General features: G+C 42.2%; 1 protein-coding gene across 5 annotated transcripts in view; it reads left to right on the top strand.

The window, feature by feature from the left end:
• LOC115102273 (guanine nucleotide-binding protein G(I)/G(S)/G(T) subunit beta-1-like) overlaps window positions 1-19,482 on the top strand; it is a 57,899-nt gene extending 38,417 nt beyond the window's left edge. For 3 of the 5 annotated variants that reach the window (XM_029622049.2, XM_029622050.2, XM_029622051.2), the window contains exons 5-11: window positions 2,073-2,136; window positions 2,945-3,107; window positions 7,231-7,297; window positions 7,493-7,694; window positions 8,190-8,406; window positions 9,665-9,780; window positions 17,596-19,482. In XM_029622049.2, coding sequence (XP_029477909.1) covers window positions 2,073-2,136; window positions 2,945-3,107; window positions 7,231-7,297; window positions 7,493-7,694; window positions 8,190-8,406; window positions 9,665-9,771 — 820 coding nt within the window. In that variant the 3' untranslated portion in view covers window positions 9,772-9,780; window positions 17,596-19,482. Of the gene's footprint in view, window positions 1-2,072; window positions 2,137-2,944; window positions 3,108-7,230; window positions 7,298-7,492; window positions 7,695-8,189; window positions 8,407-9,664; window positions 9,781-10,632; window positions 11,956-17,595 lie in introns of those variants that run through there. The other 2 variants (XM_029622053.2, XM_029622054.2) reach the window with 2 other exon arrangements.
• Window positions 19,483-20,010: the final 528 nt, after the last annotated feature.

Raw genomic sequence — 20,010 nt, 5'->3', positions numbered from 1 at the left:
TTTTTAAAAATCTACCAGCCACTCTGTTTTTTTACCAGACAAAATATTTATCCCCCTCTAAAATTACACCAACAAAACACAGAAAAAACAGATGCGCAAGCCTTGTAATGTTTCTAAAAGAAATGTATTACTAGTCAGAAGTAATGTGTGACTTTTAAAATACAGAAATCGTACAGGGATGATTTCTGTATTTTGAAAGTTACATATAGTATCTTTAAACTTGAGTGCTGACAAGCAAAACATTTTGGGACTATGTCAACAGCGGACTAATGAAACAAATACCAAAATATAGTTTTTGGGTGGAGTTTTCCTTTAAGATAAATGTACTGAAAACCCTATTCAATGCAAACTCCAAGGTAAAATCGGTTGGCCAGCAAGTGGGAGGGTTTTCAGAGTTTTAATTACATTTATTCAGCACACACAAGGGAACCACGCCTGTAAAACCTGTTACACACCTGTATAAGGTAAGTCTGAATACCAACTACTGAGAAGTACGTAGCAAAGGCGTACATTTCCTACGTCTGAATTGTGTTTGTCAGAGTGGGAGTGCTGATCTAGGATCAGGTCAACTTGTCTGTTATTGTTTTCATTGTACGTTTCATTGGTCTGAAAAGGCCAAACTGATCCTAAGTCAGCACTCCTACTCTGAGGGTTTATGAATATGAGCCCAGGACTCCTTCAGGTTTACACCATAGATTTATAAACCATAGACTTGGTGAAGAGGAACGCCTTCTAAAGCGAGAGTCCCAGTCTCTCACCCAACCCCCTCAATGATGACCCTCAACGAGACAATCTGTCAATCACCAAACCATCTCATTTCCAGTTACCTAATATAAGGATTATCTTGGACAGTGAGTTTTAACTGCTGCCTTTCAGGTTGTGCAACGCAGCAGACAATATTTAGTATTTGTCAAACTGTGTCAACAAGGTACATCTCTGATTCCATTTTTCATTCACAACAAAGCCTCAACAGTCACTTGGAATGCCTCCATCTGCGTCGAGGTGCGGTAGCCTAATGGAAAAGCAGAAGTAATCCAAATGCCAATGTGTAATAAGTAAATACAAGTGAACGGACCGGAGCTAAGCTAGCAGAAGAGCGCTAGTTAATGTTTTCCACTTATTGCAGGTGTGTTTAAAAGGTTAGATAATGCGCTGCAATCTCCGTTAAGCATTTTACTCACTCTCTGGAGAAAGAGTGGACACTGACACACACACAACTTGGTTCAAAGTCAACATTCTTTCACAACCCTCCCAAAAGCAAAAAAATAAATCCACACGAGCTTAATTATTTTAGACATTAACGTAATCTCCCCCCAAACGCGCTACTTCGACAAGCAGTCAACAGTTTAGTGTGCAAGAGTTGTAAGGCAAGTGTACCGGAGGTTCACGAAGGCTGTGTTGTCACTCTTACATAAGATGTAAGATGGATTTCATCGGCCTCCACTAACAGCACATGATTTCTAACCACATAGACAGGAAGTGTATGACTCTAATTACTGCCAGAGCTAAAGCTAGCAGCTTTCTCTTTTTTAACCCTCTTGCATTTTGACACCCACCACATCCATAATATAGGCGTTAATACATTTTTACACCGTATAACTCCAATTAAATGCACTCTCTCAAATAGCCGCCTGTCCCTTTTTTAATACCCAGACAACATCCCAGATTTCAGCAAATAAATTCCAGTTTCAAATAAGTGCCGGGTCAAAATGAATTGTTTCCAAAGTTGCCATGTCCTATTATGATGATGGGGATGTTGTAGAGTACAGTGGTGGGTGTCTTTGTGTGTGTGTGTGCGCATTGGCATGTGTGTGTTAGCATGTGTTTATTACTGTGCGCCTCAGGTAGGTAGGATTTGCATAAGCTGAGCAGGTCCAAAGGGAGCCAATGAGCCCCAACCTCTGTGCATCGGGTGCTGGCTTCCGTGGCGACTCTGTTTTTGATTCGCCCAGATAGCAGCAAGATGCTCCCCGGCCATAAAAGCGCCTGGAAACCACACCGCCCCTAAAATGCAACACATGGTTCCACCCTATGTTCACTGGTTTAATCATTGCTATCCTTTTTCCCCATAGGCTTTTAGTCAGTGCCTCCCAGGATGGTAAACTCATTATTTGGGATAGCTACACCACAAACAAGGTAAGGCTGGCCACATCTTGAAGAATTAAAAGGAATCTATCACATTTGAATGCATATTCTTTTTAGCCTAAAGACAAAAAAATTGAAGTTTTCCACCATTTGTTTCATGACTGTGACATAGGATATCCAGTATATGTGTCATATACTATATATACGAATGTATGTGGACACACCTTCAAATTAGTGGATTCTGCTATTTCAGCTACACCCGTTGCTGACAGGTGTATAAAAATTGAGCACACAGCCATGCAAATGCCGTAGAAAAACATTGGCAGTAGAATGGCCTTACTGAAGAGCTCAGTGACTTTCAGTGCTGCACCACCATAGGGTGCCATGTTTCCAACATGTTAGTTATTCACTAGGTTGACAATGCCCCTGTGTACAAAGTGAGGTCCGTACAGAAATGGCTTGTCGTGATCGGTGTGGAAGCCCTGACCTCAATCCCATCAAACAACTTTGGGGTCAATTAGAACGCCCACTGCGAGCCAGGCCTAATCGCTCAACATCAGTGCCTGACCTCACTAATGTTCTTGTGGCTGAATGGAAGCAAGTCCTCGCAGCAATGTTCCAACATCTAGTGGAAAGCCTTCCCAGAAGAGTGGAGGCTGTTATAGCAGCAAAGGGGGGGGACCAGCTCCATATTAATGCCAATCATTTTGGATTGAGATGTTCGAGCAGGTGTCCACATACTTTGGGTCATGTAGTGTATGATATAAGCTTGGATACCTAGTAAATGTGGTCCTTGCGGGAGTCAATTAGACCCAGAGCCATGCTCCCTCTAACTCTCTGCCCGCCTGGTCTCCCTCAGGTCCACGCCATCCCGCTGCGCTCCTCCTGGGTGATGACTTGCGCTTACGCCCCCTCTGGGAACTACGTGGCCTGCGGTGGCCTGGACAACGTCTGCTCCATCTACAACCTCAAGACCCGCGAGGGGAACGTGCGTGTCAGCCGTGAGCTGGCCGGACACACAGGTACGATAGTCACCCCTAGTTTCCACAAGGCTACGTGTGTGTGTGTGTGTATATATGTGTATACATTTATATACATACATATACACGTGTGTGTATATATATGTGTGTGTGTATATGTGTGTGTGTGTGTGTATATATACATATATATATATATACACACACACACACAGCCTACAAAGTATTCATACCCCTTGATTTAGTCCACATTGTTGATACAGCCTGTATTCAAAATGGTTCAAATGTATATATATTTTTCCCTCACCCATCTACACGCAATAACCCATAGTGACAAAGTGAAAACATATTTTTACAGAAATGTTTTGCTAATTTATTGTAAATTAAATTTTAAAAAATATCTCATTTACGAAAGTATTCACACTTTTTGTAGAAGCACCTTTTGGCAACGTTTACAGCTGTTAGTCTTTCTGGGTAAGTCGTTGCCTTTTCCACACCTGGATTGTGCAATATTTGCCTATTATTCTTTTCAAAATTCTACAAGATCTGTTAAATTGGTTGTTGATCATTGCTAGGACATCCATTTTCAGGTCTTGCCATAGATTTTCAAGTAGATTTAAGTCAAAATTGTAATCGGACACTTAGGAACATTCACTGTCTCTTTAGGAAGCAACTGCACGGCCTTGGGTTTTAGGTTATTGTCCTGCTGAAAGGTTAATTCATTTCCCAGTGGCTGGTGGAATGCAGACTGAACTAGGTTTTCCTCTAGGGTTTTGCCTGTGCTTGACTCCATTCCGTTTATTTTCTATCCTGAAAAACGATCCAGTCCTTAACGATTACAAGCATACCCAAAACATGATGCAGCCGCCACCACTATACTTGAAAATATGGTGAGCGTTAGTCAGTAATGTGTTGTATTGGATCTGCCCCAAACAACACTTTTTGTTTTCAGGACAAAAATGTAATAGCGTATTTATAAAAAATAAAAATGTCACCCCCTTTCTCTCCCATTTTGTGATATCCAATTGGTGGTTAGTCTTGTCCCATCGCTGCAACTTCCTTATGGACTCAGCAGAGGAGAAGGTCGAGAGCTGTGTGTCCTTCAAAAAACACAACCCAACCAAGCCGCACTGCTTCTTGACAATGCTGCTTTTGCCGGAAGCCAGCCGCACCAATGTGTCGGAGGAAACACCGTACACCTGGCGACCGTGTCAGCGTTCATTGCGCCCGGCCTGCCACAGGAGTTGCTAGTGACAAGAACATCCCTGCCCGCCAAACACTCCCCTAACCCGGACGACGCTAGGCTAATTGTGCGCCGCCCCATGGGTCTCCCAATCGCGGCCGGCTGTAACAGAGCCTGGACTCGAACCAGGATCTCGAGTGGCATAGCTAGCACTGCAATGCAGTGCCTTAGACCACTGTGCCACTCAGGAGGCCTAAAAAGTGAATTGCTTTGCCACATTTTTTGCAGGATTACTTAACTGCCTAATTTTTACTGTCAATTAGGTTATGACTGGAGTAACTGCAATGTTGTTGATCTGTCAGGTTTCTCTTATGCCAGCCATTAAACTGTGTAACTGTTTTAAAGTCTCTATTGGCCTCTTGTTGAAATCCCTGAGCGGTGTTCTTCCTCTCTGGCAACTGAGTTAGGAAGTACGCCTTTGGTGACTGGGTGTATTGATACACAATGCTCAAAGGGAAATTCAATGTCTGCTTTAAAAAATATATATATTTAACCTATCTTCCAATAGATGTCCTTTGCGAGGCATTGGAGAACCTCCCTGGTCTTTGGTTGAATCTGTTTTAAATTCACTGCTTGACTGCGGGGCCTTACAGACAATTGTATATGTGAGGTACAGAGATGAGGTAGTCATTAAAAAAATCATGTTAAACACTTATTGCACACAGTGAGTCCATGAAACTTATGTGACTTGTTAAGCACATTTTTACTCCTAAACTTAGTGCATTTGGAAAGTATTCAGTCCCCTTTTCCAAATTTGGTTACGTTACAACCTTATTCTAAAAAGGATTAAAATGTTTTTTCCCTCATCAATCTACGCACAATACACCATAATGACCAATCAAAAAACTCTTAGACATTTTTGCAAATTTATTTTAAAAAATCTTAAACTGATTTACATAAGTATTCAGACCCTTTACTCAGTACTTTGTTGATGCACTTTTGGCAGTGATTAAAACCTCGAGTTCTCTTGGGTATGATGCTTCGAACTTGGCACACCTGTATTTTGGGAGTTTCTCCCATTCTTCTCTGCAGATCCTCTCAAGCTCTGTCAGGTTGGATGGGGAGAATCGCTGCACAGCTATTTTTAGGTCTCCAGAGATATTCGATCAAGTTCATGTCCGGGTTCTGGCTGGGCCATTCGAGGACATTCAAAGACATGTCCCTAAGCCACTCTTGCCTTGTCTTGGCTGTGTGCTTAGGGTTGTTGTCCTGTTGGAAGGTGAACCTTCGCCCCAGTCTGAGAACCTGCTCCACAGAGCTCAGGACTTCATCAAGGATCTCTGTACTTTGCTACGTTACGCATTCCCTCGATCCTGACTAGTCTCACAGTCCCTGCCGCTGAAAAACATCCCAACAGCATGATGCTGCCACCACCATGCTTCACCGTAGGGATTGTGCCAGATTTCCTCCAGATGTGATGCTTTGCATTCAGGCCAAAGGGTTTTATCAGACCTGAGAATCTTATTTCTCATGGTCAGAGTATTTAGGTGCGTTTTGGGAAACTCCAAGCTTGCTGTCCTGCCTTTTTATTGAGGAGTGGCTTCTGTCTTGCCACTCTACCATAAAGGCCTGATTGGTGAAGTGCTGCAGAGATGAAGTCCTTCTGGAAGGTTCTCCCATCTCCACAGAGGAACTCTGGAGCTCTGTCAGAGTGACCATCGGGTTCTTGATCCCTTCTGTGACCAATGCCCTTCTCCCCCTATTGCTCAGTATTGCTGGGTAGCCAGCTCTAGGAAGAGTCTTGGTTGTTCCAAACTTCTTCCATTTAAGAATGATCGATTCCACTGTTTTCTTGGACCTTAAATACTGCATAAATGTTTTGGTACCCTCCCTCAGATCTGTGCCTCGACAATATCCTGTCTCGGAGCTCCACGGACAATTCCTTCGACCTCATGGCTTGGTTTTTCCTCTGACATGCACTGTCAACTGTGGGGCCTTAAATAGACACGTGTGTGCCTTTCTAGATCATGTCCAATCAATTGAATTTACCACAGGTGGGCACCAAGTTGTTTAAACGTCTCAAGGTTGATCAATGGAAACAGGTTGCACCTGAGCTTAATTTCGAGTCTCATAGCAAAGGGTCTGAATACTTATGTAAATAAGGTATTTCAGTTTTTTTTCTTAACCCGTTTTCGCTTTGTCATTACCGGGTGTTGTGTGTTGATCATAAAACATTTATATAATCCATTTTAGAATAAGGCTGTAAAGTAACAAAATGTGGAAAAGGTGAAGGGGTCTGAATGCTTTCCGAATACACTGTATTTAGACTTGCCATGACAAAGGGGTTGAATACTTATTGACTCAAAACATTTCAGTGTTTTTATTTTTAATTGATTTGTAAAAATGTTGACAAACATAATTCCACTTTGACATTATGGGGTAGGCCAGGGACAACAAATATCTAAATATAATGCATTTTAAATTCGAGCTGTAACAACACAATGTGGTAAAAGTCGAGGGGTGTGAGTATTTTCTAAAGGCGCTGTACATGCAAACGCACACAGCTAGCGCACCTGTGACACATGATAGACCATGGTTAACCACCACTTTACAAGACAGGTATTGTTTATGCACACTATTTTTTATTTATTAACCAGTGCCTTGGAAGTCTTGAATGCTTTCAATACCACTGATTTTAGTCTCGCATGACAGGACCCATGTCTGTCAGCTCACTGTGAAAAGTTATGTTTGTGTTATTGAGTGGGTTCTGTTGTACTTGCACACGTTCATTTCCTATAGTCATCATTTATATTGTACCATTTTGGTGGTAAGGCTAATATAATGTACATACTGGGTCAAGGCCTGTAATATAGTTCCTCCTTGTATCTTTAGACCATTTCCCCTGTTTTGTGACTGCTTCTCAGTGCTGACTGTCTCAAATCAAATCATGTCTGATGACTGACTTAATTCTGCTGTGGCCTCCAGGTTACCTGTCCTGCTGTCGCTTCGTGGATGACACCAAGATCGTCACCAGCTCTGGAGATACCACATGGTGAGTGGGGGAACTGTGCCTGCCTGCCTCCCCCTTCCCATGTTCACTGAGTGGATATGCCAGCTCTACACTGTTTGTTAAAATTGAGGTTAAACGCAACGGCGAATATCTGAATGCATCCCAAGAGTATGGCGGAACAGTCACTCCAAACGCCTCAAACTTTTTTTTTTTTTTTCCTGCCTCTCCTTCCCCCAGTGCTCTGTGGGACATTGAGACGGGCATGCAGACGACCACGTTCGCCGGCCACACCGGCGATGTCATGAGCCTGTCGCTTGCGCCCGACACGCAGCTGTTTGTGTCCGGGGCGTGCGACGCTTCCGCCAAGCTCTGGGACGTCAGAGAAGGAATGTGCCGACAAACCTTCACCGGGCACGAGTCGGACATTAATGCCATCTGCGTAAGCCAATCACACGATCCGACCACCGGTCAACCTATGTAGCTACACTTCCATTCAAAATGGAGCCGCACACTCTAACCTACGGCGTCAGTATCTTTTGTCACTAGCTTTTCGGCAGAAAGCCTACCACGTCAGCGGTTTTCTTTTGCATTGAGACATAGATACTTCAATATGGACATTGTATATACACTAGCATGCTTAAGGGTGGATTCTGTGATACGTGTAGAAGCGTGAATGTCGACATGCTACATCTGTATCTATTGTCCCTTGTGTATTTTGTATGGATGGTCACTTGGTCAATACCAAGCACTTTACATTATGAAAGGGTGAAGTCACTACCAATGTGTAGCACCCACCTTGATAATGCGATGGCAACCATTATGCACTAGCTCATTACACACTGACGCATACACCGCACGTAGAGTGATGAGGAAGATATTATCGGACCTAGCCTCATACCATCTCTCCCTCTCCCCTCTTTCCCGTCCCTCCCAGTTCTTCCCCAATGGTAACGCCTTTGCCACGGGCTCAGACGACGCAACCTGCAGGCTCTTTGACCTGCGCGCCGACCAGGAGCTGATGGTCTACTCCCATGACAACATTATCTGTGGCATCACCTCAGTGGCGTTCTCCAAGAGCGGCCGCCTGCTGCTCGCCGGCTACGACGACTTCAACTGCAACGTGTGGGATAGCCTCAAGGCCGACCGTGCAGGTGACCAGCGGGCGGGTGTGAGGGTTTTTTTTTTTGGAAACGCCCAAATCACAGGTCTAGGATCAGAGCACAGTACTCCCAAACCTTAATGGTTAATAACTGACCCTAAATCTATGGGCCACCTCATCATTGGGGCGGCAGCGTAAGCCTAGTGGTTAGAGCGTTGGACTAGTAACCGAAAGGTTGCAAGTTCAAATCCCCGAGCTGACAAGGTACAAATCTGTCGTTCTGCCCCTGAACAAGGTAGTTCCTAGGCCGTCATTGAAAATAAGAATTTGTTCTTAACTGACTTGCCTAGTTAAATAAAGGTCAAATACATTTAATACAAAAAAATGTAATCATACTTTGAGGCCACCATGATGATGACGACAGTACAGTGGAGTACAGTACAGTGGTCAAGCTAGGTTCCTGATGTTATTGCGAAGGCTATACACATATATTTGACGTCATCAGCCAAAACGCTGTAGGCCTGTACAGCTCCCTGTAGTGGAACAGGGTGGAATGTAGCTAGAGGAGCCAGGGCTGGTGGAGGGGGGTGGGTTGAAATGGACTAGATGTGTGGAGTCCCTGGGGGACATTGATTTAGAGCACCTAGTGGTCTCTGTGGTATAGAAATTACTGGGGTTCAATAGGTATCAGATGACAGCAGGGTTACTTTAGTTGAGCACATCGGCGGTACCGTCTGCAGCCACGCAATTGATCAGTTTTGTAGCCAGGCTAGTTCCTCAAGCACAGCAGGGATACTTCATACATGCAGCATTACTAGACAAGATATAAAGCAGATTAAACGGGAGAATTCCCAATTATCCACCCTTTTCCAGAATTGAGCACTTAGACTTCCTGTCATCGATTCAAAAGCATAGGACTGATGTAAGCATTGGCTAGAGGGAGTTTTCACTGTTAAATCCATGACAGCCATTGTACAAGTGAAGGCTAGTTTGTACAGCAGCAGGGTTTGTGGATATAACCCCTGCTGTTTTGCTTGCTCCAGCAGTTGATCTGGTCCCACAGAGGCATGAATTGCTAAGTTCTATTGATTACATATGTGGTCTGGATAAGAGATGGGATGGGTCTGCCACACACACACACACACTTGTACTAGCAACATTTTCTATTAACTGAGTTTACCGATATAGAACAGAATAGAACTGGTACACAGCCACGTCTTTAATGGAATCTTTTATAGAGTGGCGTTGGCTAAGCGTGTTGTGATATATCATGGCCTGACTTCTAACCGCTGACCCTGCTCTGTCCCTAGGTGTCCTGGCTGGACATGACAACCGTGTCAGCTGCTTGGGTGTGACTGATGACGGCATGGCCGTGTCAACAGGGTCCTGGGACAGCTTCCTCAAGATCTGGAACTAGAGTCTGAAGGTAACTGCACAGCGTAGCCGCCCTTCCACCACAAGTGTGCCCGACATGCCATGGCACTCTAAGATATATTGCTGATTTGCTCCACATTTATTTATTGATGCTTAAAGGGATACTTCTGTATTTGTTCATGTACACTCTATATACGAAAGTATGTGGACACCCCTTCAAATTAGTGGAATTTGCTCTTTCAGCCACACCCATTGCTGACAGTTGTATAAAATCAAGCACACAGCCATGCAATCTCCATAGACAAACATTGGCAAAATGGCCCATACTGAAGAGCTCAGTGACTTTCAATGTGGCACCTTTGTAGGATGCCACCTTTCCATCAAGTCAGCATGTCAAATTTCTGCCCTGCTAGAGCTTCCCTGGTCAACTGTAGGTGCTGTTATTGTGAAGTGGAAATGACTAGGAGTAACAAGGGCTCAGCCGCGAAGTGGTAGGCCACACAAGCTCACAGAACGTCTGTCCTCCGTTGCAACACACTACCGAGTTCCAAACTGCCTCTGGAAGCAACGTCAGCACTGTAACTGTTTGTCGGGAGCTTCATGAAATGGGTTTCCATGGCCAAGCAGCCGCACCACAAGCCTAAGATCACCATGCGCAATGCCAAGCGTCGGCTGGAGTGGTGTAAAGCTCACCGCCATTGGACTCTGGAGAAGTGAAATCACGTTCTCTGGAGTGATTAATCACGCGTCACCATCTGCGTAGTGCCAACTGTAAAGTTTGGTGGAGGAGGAATAATATTCTCGGGTTGTTTTTTATGATTCGGGCCTGGCCCTTAAGTTCCAGTGACTAGAAATCAACACTACAGCATACAATGACATTCATTCAAACCCTTTCCTGTTTCAGCATGACAATGCCCCCGTGCACAAAATGAGGTCCATACAAATTTTTTTTGTCAAGATTGGTGTTGAAGAACTTGACTGGCCTGCACAGAGCCCTGACCTTAACCCCATCGAACACCTTTGGGATGAATTGGAACACCGACTGCGAGCCAGGCCTAATCGCCCAAAATCAGTACCCGGCCTCACTAATGCTCTTGTGGCTGAATAGATGCAAGTCCCCGCAGCAATGTTCCAACATCTAGTGGAAACAAGAGTGGAGGATGTTATAGCAGCAAAGGGGGGACCAACTCCTCGAAGGTGTCCACATACATTTGGTCATGTAGTGTATGTCTCGGTGTCCAGTATGAAGGAAGTTAGAAGTAGTTTCGCTAGCCAATGCTAACTAGCATTAGCTCAATGACTGGAAGTTAATGGGTATATGCTAGCATGCTAGCAGATATCCATGGACTTCCAGTCTGCGCTAACATTAGTTAACAATTGAGCTGGTGCTAGTTAGCAACTTCCTTCAAACTGCACGCAAAGACATAAATGTATCCACAAGTTAATCTGACTCAGGTGAAGTAAATAAAGGGCTTCATTGCCAAGTATCCCTTTAAATGTAATATGTGTATATTGCTGTGGTTCTACTCTGGATATCATTTTTCAACTGGAAAGGTTCCAAAATATCTGGAGGGGGACTTTAACTTCAGTGCATATAAACATCTCAATATGATTTACAGTAACATAGACACCGTAAAGTAAGGCATGAATGCATGGTTGAGTTGAATACTAATGTATTTGTACTTGCTCTGTTTCTCCTGGTTGTTTCATTATGTCCTATAGTTCCTCTATAAATGCCATCTAGTTCCTGTACAGCTATGTCAGTAACCAGAATGAGATAATTACTCCGCTGAACACTATGCAGATACGCTATATGAAACTATAATTATACTGAATGTAAACTGGACAAGTAGCCTGTGGTTTCAAAAGAGTTACTTTGTATTCACATGTAACACCAACAAGTAAAGATGCCATGTAGTTGCACTTCATAAAGTGGGAATGCAGTCTGAGAATGCAGTCTGTCAGTTGATGGATAAAATGGGTTTCTCTATAGGGAACCATGTACCAGTTTTAACTTGGATGAAGATAGCTGAGGAAATGTCAGCTCTGTTATATCGAGGCGAAGTTGAGTTTTGATAACTGGTCATGGGATTTGGTAGCAACAACATTGAGTCACAATCAGTTGACTATTGTAAAAATGTCAATTCTATAACCGCTTACTGTACCTATGTTTGTTTGTCCTGTACAACTGTGGTCCGTCATACTTTTAATAAAAGCTTTTAGTGAATGTATGTGTGTGTGATATCTATATATATTTAACCATTTAACCAGGCCTGTCTGTTAAGATATTCTTATCCGGTTGTGATACAGCCTGGAATCGAACCAGGGTCTGTAGTGACGCCTCTAGCACTGAGATGCAGTGCCTTAGACCGCTGCGCCACTCGGGAGCCCAATACATCCACCAACGTCTTCCTCATTTGGGTTGCTTGTACTACGTATGCTGAGATTCAATTGGGTCCGTGCCATTCGGGATCCTTGGGACGTCCCAATTCCATTTAAATTTAAAATGGTCATGGTAAAGGGTTAAGGTTTAGGGTAGGGACTAGAGGCCGACCGATTATGATTTTTCAACGCCTATACCGATTATTGGAGGACCCAAAAAAATCCAATACCAATTAATCGGAAGATTGATTAATTTTTTATATATATTTTTGTAATCACAATTACAGCAATACTGAATGAACAATGAACACTTATTTGAACTTATATCAATTTAGTCTCAAATGAATTAATGAAACATGTTCAACATGTTCAATTTGGTTTAAATAATTGATTGATTATATGCAACGCAAAACAAGCTAGTTAACCTAGTAATATCATCAACCATGTGTAGTTAACTAGTGATTATGTGAAGATTGATCGTTTTTGTATAAGAAGTTTAATGTTAGCTAGCAACTTACCTTGGCTCCTTGCATACACAAGGTCCTTTTGATGCTGCACTCGCTTAACGGGTGGTCAAGCCTGCCACGCAGTCTCCCCGTGGATTGCAACGAAATCGTCCATAATCGGCATCCAAAAAGGCTGATTACCGATTTGTTATATGAACTTGAAATTGGCCCTAATTAATTGGCCGTGCTAATTTTAATCGGTCGACCTCTTCTAGTAGGGACGTCCCAAGGACCCCAGATAGAACGGACCGATTTAAGTCTGCACATTCGCCCTGAGATGAGTTGGTGGTTGTATTCGATTAAAAAAATATTATAAGTATAGATTTCAGCACCCACACACAGGAACAGCAGTTGTACCAGACAAACATAGGTACAGTGCTTTCAGAAAGTATTCATACCCCTTGACTTATTCCAAATTTTGTTACAATCTGAATTCAAATGGGATAGATTTGTATTTTACACATATACAAATCAAATTCAAATCAAATGTATTTATAAAGCCCTTCTTACATCAGCTGATGTCACAAAGTGCTGTACAGAAACCCAGCCTAAAACAGCAAGCAGTGCAGGTGTAGAAGCACGATTGCTAGGAAAAACTCCCTAGAAAGGCCAGAAACCTAGAGAGGAACCAGGCTATGAGGGGTGGCCAGTCCTCTTCTGGCTGTGCCGGGTGGAGATTATAACAGAACGGCCAAGATGTTCAAATGTTCATAGATGACCAGCAGGGTCAAATAATAATAATCACAGTGGTTGTCGAGGGTGCAGCAAGTCAGCACCTCAGGAGTAAATGTCAGTTGGCTTTTCATCACCTATCATTCAGAGTATCTCTACCGCTCCTGCTGTCTCTAGAGAATTGAAAACAGCAGGTCTGGGACAGGTAGCACGTCCGGTGAACAGGTCAGGGTTCCATAGCCGCAGGAAGAACAGTTGAAACTGGAGCAGCAACATGGCCAGGTGGACTGAGGACAGCAAGGAGTCATCATGCCAGGTAGTCCTGAGGCATGGTCCTAGGGTTCAGGTCCTCCGAGAGAGAGAGCATACTTAAATTCACACAGGACACCGGATAAGACAGGAGAAATACTCCAGATATAAGACTGACCCTTGTCCCCTGACACATAAACTACTGCAGCATAAATACTGGAGGCTGAGAAAGGAGGGGTCGGGAGACACTGTGGCCCCGCCCGACGATACCCCCGGACAGGGCCAAACAGGCAGGATATAACCCCACCTACTTTGCCAAAGCACAGCCCCCACACCACTAGAGGGATATCGTCAACCACCAATTTGCCATCCCGAGACGAGGCCGAGTATTGCCCACAAAGATCTTTGCCAACGGCACAACCCAAGGGGGAGCGCCAAACCGGACAGGAAGATCACGTGACTCAACCCACTCAAGTGACGCACCCCTCCTAGGGACAGCATGGAAGAGCACCAGTAAGCCAGTGACTCAGCCTCTGTAATAGGGTTAGAGGCAGAGAATCCCAGTGGAGAGGGGAACAGGCCAGGCAGAGACAGCAAGGGCGGTTCATTGCTCCAGTGCCTTTCCGTTCACCTTCACACTCCTGGGTCAGACTACACTCAATCATATGACCTACTGAAGAGATGAGTCGTCAATGAAGACTTCAAGGTTGTGACCGAGTCTGCGTCTCTCACATGGGTAGGCAGACCATTCCATAAAAATGGGGCTCTGTAGGAGAAAGCCCTGCCTCCAGCTGTTTGCTTAGAAATTCTAGGGACCGTAAGGAGGCCTGCGTCTTGTGACCGTTGCGTACGTGGATGTATGTACGGCAGGACCAAATCGGAAAGATGGGTAGGAGCAAGCCCGTGTAATTCTTTGTAGGTTAGCAGTAAAACCTTACCAGCCCTTGCCTAAACAGAAAGCCAGTGTAGAGAGGCTAGCACTGGAGTAATATGATCACATTTTTTGGTTCTAGTCAAGATTCTAGCAGCCGTGTTTAGCACCAACTGAAGTTTATTTAGTGCTTTATCCGGGTAGCTGGAAAGTAGAGCATTGCAGTAGTCTAACCTAGAAGTGACAAAAGCATGGATTAATTTTTCTGCATCATTTTTGGACAGAAAGTTTCTGATTTTTGCAATTTTACATAGTTGGAAAAAAGCTGTCCTTCAAACAGTCTTGATATGTTTGTCAAAAGAGAGATCAAGGTACAGAGTAACGCCGAGGTCCTTCATAGTTTTTATTTGAGACGACTGTACACCAATCAAGATTAATTGTCAGATTCAACAGAATATCTCTTTGTTTCTTGGGACCTAGAACAAGCATCTCTGTTTTGTCCGACTTTAAAAGTATATTTGTCACCACCCACTTCCTTATGTCTGAAACACAGGCTTCCAGGGAGGGCAATTTTGGGGCTTCACCATGTTTCATCAATGTACAGCTGTGTCATCCGCATAGCAGTGAAAGTTGTCATTCGGAAACATAATGTTATCACCAAGAGGTACAATATATAGTGAAAACGGTAGTGGTCCTAAAACAGAACCTTGAGGAACACCGAAATGTACAGTTGATTTGTCAGAGGACAAACCATCCACAGAGACAAATTGATATCTTTCCGACAGATAAGATCTAAACCAGGCCAGAACTTGTCCGTGTAGACCAATTTGGGCTTCTAATCTCTCCAAAAGAATGTGGTGGTCGATGGTATCAAAAGCAACACTAAGGTCCAGGAGCACGATGACAGATGCAGAGCCTCGGTCTGACGCCATTAAAATGTCATACACACATAATACCCCATAATAACAAAGTGAAAACATGTTTTTAGAAATGTTTGCTAATATTTTGAAAATTAAACATAGAAACATCTCATTTACATAAGTGTTCAAGACTTTGTAAGAGCACCTTTGGTGGCGATTACAGCTTTTTTTTTGAGTGTCTGTTTATCAGCTTTGCACATCTGGATGTGGGGATTTTCTCCCATTCTTCCTTGCAGATTTGATCAAACTCAAACTGTAAATCTTTGCCTCAGTCTAAGGTCCGTTGCACTCTGAGGCAGGTTCTCATCAAGGATTTGCCTGTATTTGTCTCCATTCATTATTCCCTCTATTCTTACCAGTCTCCCAGTCCCTGCTGCTGAAAAGCATCCCCATAGCATGATGCTGCAACCATGCGGTAGGGTTGGTGTTAGACGGGTGATACGCTGTGCCATTTTTGTTTTCTAGACATAGTGCTTTGCAAAAAGGACCATTTATTTTTTGTCATCAACCCACATATTTTGCCTTATGCTTATGAGTCTTTCACAGGCCTTTTTGTAAACTCCAGGTGTGCTGTCATTTGCCTTTTTCTCCTGGGTGGCTTCCGTCTGGCCGCTCTCCCATACTGGGTTCTTTGCTACATCCCTAACCAAAGTCCTTCTTGCCCAGTTGCTCAGTTTGGTCAGATGGCCAGAGCCAGAGTCTGGGTAGTTCCATATTTTTACGACTAGGACTCAAATTTGCAGAAAAAAGGCATTGTTTCTTATGCTGGTCATCATTCAAAAGTGATAAGCTTATATTGTCACCCATCAGACAATTTTTAAAAATGTATTATTGTCTACTAAATCATGTGTGAAATTTGTTTAAATTTAGAATGGACCATTATCATGCACCTGTATCAAAACGGGGACAGAGGGACAAATACATGTCATCTGTGCACTTAAATAGCAAATGGACGCTTTCCCTGTAGTTTATTTTCATGCCATAGGCTATACCCCTGTAAATATAAGCAATGTGCTTAATTTAAATTAAAAAAAAAAGATGAGCTATAGTAGGCCTAGCCTATAGAAAGCTGACCCTATTTTTAGTAGAGGCCATCATTCTGTTTTCTCATGCAATTGCATAGCCTATTGAAATGTTGCACAAGTGTTTGATTTAGATTTCCAAATACTTTTGCATTCATGTCAGAGTGATAATAGATTACTAATGACCATGAGCAACACCAGAGCTTGGAGAAGCCTAATTACCGTGACTGCCTTCATGACTCGTAACCACCGTTGTGGCAGTAATACGGTCACCGCAACTGCCCTAGCCCCAGGTGGACTCCCAAGTTGTAGCGATATCTCAAGGATGATCAAAGGAAATTAGATGCACCTGTGCTCAATTTGGAGTGTCATAGCAAAGGGGTGTGAATACTTATATAAATTAGATTTCTTTATTACATTTTTAGTACATTTGCCAAAATATCTAAACATATTTTCACTGTCATAAGTTATTGTGTGTAGATGGGTGAGAGGAAAAAAAATCGATATCCATTTTTAATTTGGGCTGTATACTTTCTGAAGGCACTGTGTTTCCAGAATTGACATTTTTTTACAGGAAAGGACTGATGGTGACTCAATGTTATTGCTAGCAAATCCCACGACCAGTTATCAAAACTCAACTCCGCCTCGATACAAGAAGCGGAGTTGATCGTTTCTCAGCTAGGATATAGATTGATCTCATCACCCTTGCCAAATGTATTTCAGAGTGGAGTGTATATATTTAGTAGAACTGAATATTATGTTCTCTACAGTTGTGGCCAAAGGTTTTGAGAATGACACAAATATTAATTTCCACAAAGTTGGCTGCTTCAGTGTCTTTAGATATTTTTGTCAGATGTTACTATGGAATACTGAAGTATAATTACAAGCATTTCAGTTCATTTGCATGGCAAAGAGGGACTTTGCAATGAATTGCAATTCATCTGATCACTCTTCATAACATTCTGGAGTATGTCAATTGCCATCATACAACCTGAGGCTGCAGACTAATATTAATATTTGTGTAATTCTCAAAACTTTTGGCCACGATTGTAGTCTGAATGTGTCTGCTGCATCCTGGAGGTGAACATGGGAGTTGGCCAACAATGAATTGTAGCTCACCATTGACGACTAAGTTTGGAAATTTAAGAGGTTAATTGTCTACAATTACTATGCACTTTTAGGAGGTACTTTTGTTGCAAATAACAATAATGCACATTTTCTTCTTTGTGTCCCGCCTTTTTTCAGATGGCATCTGGACTCCGAAGTTGAGTGGAAGACTATTCCAAAATGTTCAGTTTTATTGCATATCCAATCTTCTCAAAACCATGAAACTGACTCCAACCCCCAAAAACTACCAAGGGAAAAATTCTCTCCTTCTCATTTAAAAGAAGAGCACAATTGTTTCACTCAGCTAAAAAGATGAGGAATTTCAGTGGAATGGAATGGGGGAGAGAATTGTGCATTCGTCCTGGGAACATTTTCTGATATTGTGTCATAAGAAAATACATTCAACCCCCATGCAAATGTGTAATCCATCTTCAATACACAGGTTTGAGTGAAGGTAATCTACACAACGGTGATTTAACTCTTGATAGCTTTTTGGTCATGTTTATTTTTCCCCCACCTTTATTTTTGGTTCAGGGAACTAGATCAGTGACCTGTTGGTAAAATGAGGATTGAGAGCTTTGTTTTATCAGTCTTGATATAGTTTAGAGTCAAGTTTTGTAGGTTGGAAATAAAAATGACAAATTATCGTCATCTTAATCACATCAGAAAAAAAGGCAAGAGAATTGAGCTTCAGCAGGGAGTCGAGTCCATGAGCCACCAACAGGAGGATCTGGCCATTCTGTATATTTAGTCCCAAGATACTTCACTATTTGTTTATTTTTTTCTGTTTAGTCACAAATGTTTGTTTGCACAAATTTAAACTTTGCATGTATAGAATAATGTTTCAAGAAAAGTTAACTAACCAAGCATATTCTGTTTATGATAATGAATGCTCATTTTCCAAATGAAAACAAACAACATTTTAACCATTCTCTTCACCTTTTGTTGGGCGACAATGTAGAATAATTAAATGAAGATTAACCCATTGGTTCACTTTCTTCGTTTTATTTCTGTTTTGTTACCCTTTTGATGACCGTGGTTGTGACCGGAGAAGTGATTTCGTTGGGTAGGGAGGCCTCTACTTATTACCCCGGTTTCATTCAACAGAGGTGCCCATTCCGTGCTTGGAAATGCAGTGACTACTCTGTGAATGACATGTTGTATAAATCAATGTTTGAAAATAATGATAATGAAGCTTTTTAAGTTAAAAAATAAATTAAAAAATATTTTGGCTTTCTGCCATGGGTGGGTTAACTCTTAGAATCGCATGCTGTAGAATTGCTTAAAAAGAGGTGCATATAGAACTAAGTCCTTTTGATGTTTTTCTTTAAGAAAATAACCTGTTAAATATATAATTACAATGGTATTTATCTTGTTTTTGGCTACTCTGTGCATACATAATTCAATTAAAATGTCAATCCTATGCACTTGAGAGAAGCAAACACCACAGCATAACAAATGGTTACCTGGTCTTACAATATCCATTCTTGGGATGGATTCCTTGATAAAAGTAATGTAAACATTTAAAACATATGCACACACAAATGGAACAAATACATTTTCATTCCTTCTGTAGCAAACAAATTCCAGGGACAAAGAAAATAAACATTTTGTAACAAACAGGTTTTTTTTCTGTCCTTTAATAATAAAAAAGAAAAAACTTGCAGCATTTGAATGACAGAATTTTCTGTTCCCCTCCTTGTGTAAACACTTTCTTTAGCAGTAGTGGCATTTTTTCCCCCCATTCTGTTTTTTCTTTGCAAAATTCTGTACAAAAATGTGCTGTATTTGTGCGTTAGGCCTGGAGTTGGCAACAAAGATAATCAATACAGAAATATTAAATAAAATTCCTTTTCCTTTTCTTGCCATGAAATAACTGTAGATCTCTGCACCCAGCTGTTCCCTTCTCACCTTTTGTATTTAAATTTAAAGTCAGTCAGTGTACAACCGAAAGCTGGCTGCAAGATAGAAACTATATTAAAATGTACTGTTATTTAAGATTAAATAAAAAGCAGTTTGAGATGATCTGTTGTGTTCTGAGTTTAATTCTGCAAATGTGTGATTATGCAAGTAAAAATGTTAGTTATTGTAATTACATTGAAGTCTTGTAATTTCTACTTTTAAAATACACTGTCATTATAGTTATTGAGGCCTAGCAGTTAGAGCATTGGGCCAGTAACCGAAAGGTTGCTGATTCGAATACCTGAGCAGACAAGGTGAAAAATCTGTTCTCTGTGCCCTTGAGCAAGGCACTTGCCACCACTTTAGCAAATTAGGGTTGTCCAACTATGGCTGACCCTGTAAAACAACACATTTCACTGCACCCTATCCGGTGTATGTGGAAATAAAACATATTTAAAAATATATATATATTTACTATAGCAAACACATGCAGAATAATTTATAGTAAGTGCATTAAACTAAGGACAAATTTGTTGAACCACCTACGATCCCAACTCAGGAGATGCGCATTTCACATTAGAACATGGCAACTGATTTCGGAAGGGCGCCTCTATCCTTGTTGTGGCTGGCTGCATTGATACACCATCCAAA

Source organism: Oncorhynchus nerka, linkage group LG20 (genome assembly GCF_034236695.1).
Source record: "Oncorhynchus nerka isolate Pitt River linkage group LG20, Oner_Uvic_2.0, whole genome shotgun sequence".
Taxonomy (NCBI): Eukaryota; Metazoa; Chordata; class Actinopteri; order Salmoniformes; family Salmonidae; genus Oncorhynchus; species Oncorhynchus nerka.
The sequence above is the reverse complement of the archived record's forward strand: the minus strand, read 5'-3'. Positions and strand labels throughout refer to the sequence as shown.